At 33.7% G+C, this 6,983-nt stretch overlaps 1 protein-coding gene across 1 annotated transcript in view; it reads right to left on the reverse strand.

Moving 5' to 3' along the window:
• galnt9 (polypeptide N-acetylgalactosaminyltransferase 9) overlaps positions 1–6,983 on the reverse strand; it is a 94,614-nt gene that overhangs the window by 6,442 nt on the left and 81,189 nt on the right. Inside the window, exons 7-8 of the mRNA XM_016444762.1 lie at positions 3,191–3,376; positions 692–829 (exon numbers count right to left, since the gene is read on the reverse strand). Of these exons, the coding sequence (XP_016300248.1) occupies positions 692–829; positions 3,191–3,376 (324 nt within the window). The remainder of the gene's footprint in view (positions 1–691; positions 830–3,190; positions 3,377–6,983) is intronic.

Genomic DNA, 6,983 nt, shown 5'->3' on the forward strand with positions numbered 1-6,983 from the left:
ACTCATCCCTCCTACCCACACACACTCCAAAGTTAATAAGGGCCTCATTAAATCTCATTATGAGGAAATTGGAGATAATCCCAATGCTTGCTACACTGTTGCTATGGAAACCAATTATCTTTACATTTCTCCTGTAACTGCAGTTTTTACCATTCGGTACAAAAATGCAAACTGCGTAAATAATGTAATCAAATGGAAATTACTATATACTCAAGAAAAAAGTTTTCCTTAGTGACCTTAGCAAGAAATCAGCAATAAATAAATAAATAGATCAATCAATCAATCAATCAATCAATCAATCAATCAATCAAAACATATTCACATTCAATTTAGCACTTTCATTTTAATGGTTAATGGGTTTTATTAAATTAACCATTATATACATGCACATACACACACACACACGTATATATATATATATATATATATATATACACACACACACACACACACACACACAAACACACACACTCACATACACGTAGATAGTATATACAGGTAGTATATACTTAGAATCTTTAGAAAGCTGTTAAAGTGAATTATTACTTTAATATCTGCCAAAAACCTGTAACAGAATGATAGATTCTTCACAGGATTATAGAGACATTAAACTAACAGCGTGTGAAAGTACATGCCTTTCCATGAACGGTTTTGTTGGTTTTAAAGGTGCATAAGGGTTTGTCTTTATTACCTCTCCATAAGTGATGGTGTTATTGTAAATTCTCATCTCGGGATAGACATGCTCAAGGTACCAGCGAAAGTTCCTGCAGTTCATTTTCTTCCTCAGCGCTACACGCTCTGACACGTCTCCAAAATCCACTCCTGGGTTCTGGAACAACAGAAAGAGACTGGTAGTTGTCATTTGGCAGGCGCTGTTTTATGCAAAACAATTCAAATACACTAATTACAGGAGCAGCTCCTCTGGGATTCTGGGTTAACAAAATACCACAAGCCACTTTCTAATAGTTGAATTTTTCTATGTTACTTTAATACAATATTAATATCACCATCCATACATACATACATACTATATATTATACTATACTAACTAGTTAATATTGACAATATATATATATATATATATGAAATATATGTTTGTATGTATGTATGTATGTATGTATGTATACATATTGGGACCACATTAATGATAAATGGTGTTACGAATTTAGCCTGCTAGAACTGTTCATTTATTAATTTAGTGGGATTACATTCCCACAACCTGCTGTTAACTTAACAGACCATTCAAGCTTTTTATATACAGTTATGTAGCTTAGGACAGTTTGTTCTTGTACTTCGTATTAGTCATTTTGAATTTCATATTCACCATGTTCCATCATTAGACCATCGCTCATAAACAAAAGAGCTCTAATCCGTCTGAAAATTGTCAGGGAGAACAGGAGGATTGCGTGTTTGCATTTATGTCAGTCATGGGAGACTGCAATTGTTCTTTCATTAGGAGCCGCTAACATGCTAATCATCTGTTTAATTACCAGCGCTAGCGAGTGGGCTCAAGTAAGCATGGAGAAGTGCTCAGTGGATTGAAGCAAAGAACTTCTAATGGTATTCAGAAACTCTCTGCTAACACACTCAGAATCTAAAACTCAGTCTCTGATGCTCAGTGCTAGTACTAATAGGAGTAGGGTTGCCAACCATCCTAATATACAAAACTTGTCCTGTTTTTCAGGGAACAGAACTACGTTCAATGCATACAGAATGCAGTTTGTCCCATATCTGTGAGACTTACACCCAAACAGTTGAGAACGCTTCAGTATTTATCCATATTTTTCACTGGGTTTGATGCTCTGTTAATTAAAATGTCTAAAATACAAAGCACTTCCAATGGGAGCCTGTTCAACTTGAAATATTTATATACAGCCACAATTCTCTAATGTTTTAATTTGTCTATGTAGAAGCTAAATTGATACGTGTTTAATGATGTGTAGCAATTTATTATGACATTAAAATTCATTTATGTTTACAACAGACGCAATGAAGTCATATGTCAGGAAGCAAAAAAAAAATAAAAAAATAATTGTCATTGTATTTCACATGCACTGTAGCACTTAATTCGTCATTTTAATATACATTTATAGCTGCAAGCATACTGGAAGTATGTATACCGAAACAATTTTCACTCATTGATTGCTATTATCATTAAAAAAAACAATTGCAAAGACATTATTTATGTAGAAAACTGAATATACTCCAATATTCTTTGAAAAATCATTTTTACAGTGCACAGCATCCCAGTTGCTAATATATAAAATAAAATAAAATATTTAATCTTTATTATCAATACCTTTTATTAATAAGATGACTAATATAACTATTTTACAAATTATGTGCAGTATTTAAGGAAATATTCATGCAGAATAAATTTGTAGTGGAAAAGAATTCACTTTATTTTCTGCATAAATCTGCCGTTTGGATACGCAACAGTAATACTGTCAGCGTAAAGGACTACTTTTGCAGTTATGTCACTGTTTTTTTTCATAAGTAAACATCACTAACATTACTGAGTACTGCTAGACCAGTTACAAGCACAGTGAGGGTACGTTTGTAATAGTACATGTGTAATTGAACACTACTGCTTTATGAATAACTATTAATAATGTATACTTAGCCATTATGAACTTGTTTTCCATTTTAAAACTGTGTGGAGATATAATTTTTAAGTGGTGAAGTATCTCACTGCATTTATTGACCAAGGCCATTCCTGAAACACTTCAGTGCAATTAAGGCTTTTAATAACTTAAGTGCTGGCTTTGCTTGAATTATCCTTTCAATACGCTGCTATTCATTTTAGGAAGAAAATAAGCCTCATGTTTACAAACCAAGATTCTTAAAATGAAATGGATATTTTATTAATTATAATGCTCGATAATGCAAGATACGAGAGCTGCCTTCATAAAAAACTGATGTAAAGCATAACGTATTTACAGTATATCTTGGTATCACTTACTGTAAAGACAATGACTGTGGTAATTGTGTGCTGAGGTTGACATTAAAACTGACTCTGACAAGTTGCCAAACTTAATCTACAACCTCATTCTGTGTATTGTGCCTCGCACAGAAGACACGCAAGAAAATGAATCAGGACAAAATTAATCACAGCAATCATTTTCCATTAACCATTGGCTGTCTAGACTCAAACAAATGAGGTTTGGTGATGGCTAAAACTTGCACTCACATTCATGGGGATATTCCAGGCCATGTAGACATGGGACTTATACTCATCCATCCAAACTTCTGCTGCCCGCAGCGCGTTCCGCTTGGCATAGTAGTCAATGTCGTTGTTGTACGGTTTCTTTGTGCGTTCGATGTGAGCTACTCGGGCACACGGGAGAACCTCCATACTGCCGCCACACTGCCACACCTGCAGACAGAGACGGTAAATAACAGTTAAAACTAAAAGTAGGGATGCACCGAAATGAAAATTCTTGGCCGAAGCCGAAACCGAACAAAATGAAACACTGAGCCGAAGACTGAAGACCGAACACGGTTTTTCAAGTTTTTTCCCCATGTATTTTGACAATTGTTTTCACCATTGCATAAATGAAATAGCCAAAATATGCTTTTTACTGTTTTGTCTTGTTTTTCAAAGAAAAAATCAATTACAAAACAATAATTTAAAAATATTTAACACTAAACATTTTTAACATTCTAGCAGACATTATACCAACAAAGCACAATTTAACTTAAAATTAATAAGTTACTAAAATAATATTTTTTTAGCGATCAGACCCCCTTCTTGAATCAGGCATGTATTTTTTACTGTAAAATTAAAAGCAGCCTTAAAAATGAGCTTTGTAAAAATCGACGCGTTTCAGAAAGGCAGGGCATAGAGGAGAAACAATAATGTACAGTATGTGGAAAATAATGTGTTTTTTTAACCTTAAACCGCATAAACACATTTCATTACACCAAATACACCAAATAATGTTATTTTCAGCAACATCATAGGACCCCTTTACTATAAATAAAATATCTGTGATTATATGTTGCTTGAAAACACAGCATTCAGTCTAATTCTGAATACTCTGCTTTTTGAAACCAGATGATGTTGAAAACAGGGACACCAAATTAATATTTTACATTAAAAGAAGCTAATAAAAGGAGAACTCAAAAGCACAAATACACGAAGGAAATAATGAAAAACATGGAACACCTAGAATGAATCAAGACAGGTAATAGGAGTAAAATAATAAAGACGATCTGGAAGTGCATTGTGCATCTTTGGTGGCTTTATACAGTAGAGCTACGAGCAGAAGTGTGCTGCCTCTCTGTTGCACACCTTCGCTTTGAGAGCTAGCGGTCCTCTATCTTCCACTAACCGTGACATTAATGGAACTAGCTATGCATTCACTGACTTTCATTAGCTGTGAAAATACTTTCAGCTTCAGCACCACTGATCCATAGTGCAACCTTGGTGTACAAAATCAATCTCAGAGCAGTAGAGCTCTGTTATGGCCTCACATGCTGCAGGTTTTTCTGCTCTCTCACTCTACAGTGAATACTCCATTGTTTGCTTTGTTCAAGCTCAATAAAAGCCTACTTTCAGTCACGGAACAGACAAAAGACAACAAATTCACTTGTTAGCCCTCGGTGTTTGGATTAGAGTTGAGTAAAGAGACTGCACACTCTCTGAGAAAGAACCTGCGTTAAACACCACAATGCTAGTGTTACAAAGACAATAAAAACCCCAAAACCTATTGCATCTCTATGTCCTATCTCTTTACATGATGATAAGGAACAATGCTGAGATCAAAACTTCAAAATACAATGTACTTCTAAATGAGCACATAATTTTGATTGAACCAAAAATATTGACAACTTGTTCGGAGAGGCATATTAATTGTTTTTGTCAAATAAAATGCTATTTAGTACAAGAATGTTGCAATCCCTAAATATAAAAATATCTTAATCTTCAGTGTTTGCATTGCTTTTGCCTGTACACAATCTGTCAAGTGAGGCTTTATAGGCCTGTGATGTAAACTATAGACTACTGACTATAGACAAAAAGCCTGAAATATCTGAAATTTCACACTGCAACTTCCTGTTTCAATAGGAAATACATTAATACAGCAATGTTTATCTTGCCAGCAGCATGATCAAAGATTTAATATTCAGCTTGGCATGTAAAAAAAAAGAAAATAATTAAAGATTACTGGAGTATGTTTTACAAGAAAATACTTTTACATGTTTAATTCTTTGTGTTTCTTGCCATTTCTTTGTAGCTATTTGTGCAATTTACTACCAATTTCTATGTGAAATAGTAAAGAAATCTCACACCAATTTTTTTTTAGGTAAGTGTTTAAAGAGAGTAATTGTAATGCTTTTCAGTGGCCTCGTTCATATCCTGCAATAACCTGTGCTTTTATGCTTGCTTCTGAATGACTGGATATCACTGAATAAAGCTGAATGCATTGGGACAAAATATATTGTATAGGCCCATATTTCCATATATGTAGGATGTCCTCTATAAAAATAGTCTCTGTCACTGTTTAGATTTGCCCTTCTCTGCGTACAAGCGGGAGTGATATTGTATGATTCGAGAGACGGTGGATCAGCATCATGCAGGTCACGTTTCTGCAGGTTTCTTTCATAACATTATTAAAACAAATCATTCTCTCTCCGAACTCAGGAGCCATGTTGATGAAATGATGATTGTTGAAGAGCACCGATAGAAACACATTTACCTCACGCGGAGAGGGAGGGATTGTCATTACTGAGTTCCACTTTTTTTTTTTCCAGCCGTAATTAAGCAGTCTGGAGAAGAGACATCAAGGTCAAAAACTCATGGCGAACAAGATGGTGGCAGTACAACTGCACACTCTGATACAAACTTTTCTTTCATTATTGGGCATAATCAATCAATCCTGTCAAAACCAGTGTTGTCCAAAGCCCTCAGATGAATATGTGCAGTGTGTCATAAAAGATATTGCACAGTCTGTCTTGACTTTTACTCAAGATGGCACTGGGGTCATATCAAACAATTTAACAAGCAACAATGAAAAGGTCAGTGTACAAATTATAAAAAATATATTATTTATATATATATATATATATATAGGCATTAATGTTTGCCTACAAAACAACCACTGGCTCTGCACCCCTTTACCTAAATTCATTACTTCAGACTTATGTGCCTCTAGAAGCTTGCGTTCTCCAAGTGAACGGCGCTTTATTGTGCATCCCAAAGAAGCACAAAATCACTTTCACTGATTTATAATTAAATTTCCCCTCCTGGTGGAATGACCTGCCCAACTCAATCCGAGCAGCTGAGTCCTTAACCATGTTCTTAAAAAAAAAAACTAACACTATATTTTCTAATCTTTTTGTATTCTATCTGTTTTCTTTTTATTAATTATACAATTAACAAAAGCAAAAAAATGCCTCTAACACTAGCTTGCTCTATTCTTTTTCTATTCTATCTGTTTTCTTTTTATTTATTATATATAGTAAATGTAAATGTAAAAATATATGATATGCTTTTGCAATGCCAGAATTTCTTTTTTTTTTTGTATTAAGATGCAATATTACATTTTTGCCTTCATGAGGCCATAAAACACAAAGTATGAGTCACTTTGTCAAATATTTAAATGAAATATAATAAATGCAAAAAAAAAAAAAACTAAACTCTAACATAAAAATGTAAAAATACAAAGTAGAATAAAACAAAATAAAAAACAGCTAAATAATCCACACAATATTACACAATATTAAGCTCAGTGTTGTGAAAATATACACTGCTGTTCAAAGTTCAAATTATTTTTGAAAGAGGTCTTTATACTCACCAAGGCTGCATATATTTGATCAAAAATACAGTAAAAACAGTAATGAAATTTACTATTTAAATAACGGTTTTCTATTTAAATATATTTTTTAATGTAATGTATTCCTTTGAAGGCAAAGCTGAATTACTCCAGTCTTCAGTGTCACATGATCCTTCAGAAATCATTCTAATATGCTGATTTGATGCT

The sequence above is a fragment of the Sinocyclocheilus anshuiensis genome, unplaced genomic scaffold (assembly GCF_001515605.1).
Source record: "Sinocyclocheilus anshuiensis isolate Anshui unplaced genomic scaffold, SAMN03320099.WGS_v1.1 scaffold1136, whole genome shotgun sequence".
Classification (NCBI taxonomy): domain Eukaryota; kingdom Metazoa; phylum Chordata; class Actinopteri; order Cypriniformes; family Cyprinidae; genus Sinocyclocheilus; species Sinocyclocheilus anshuiensis.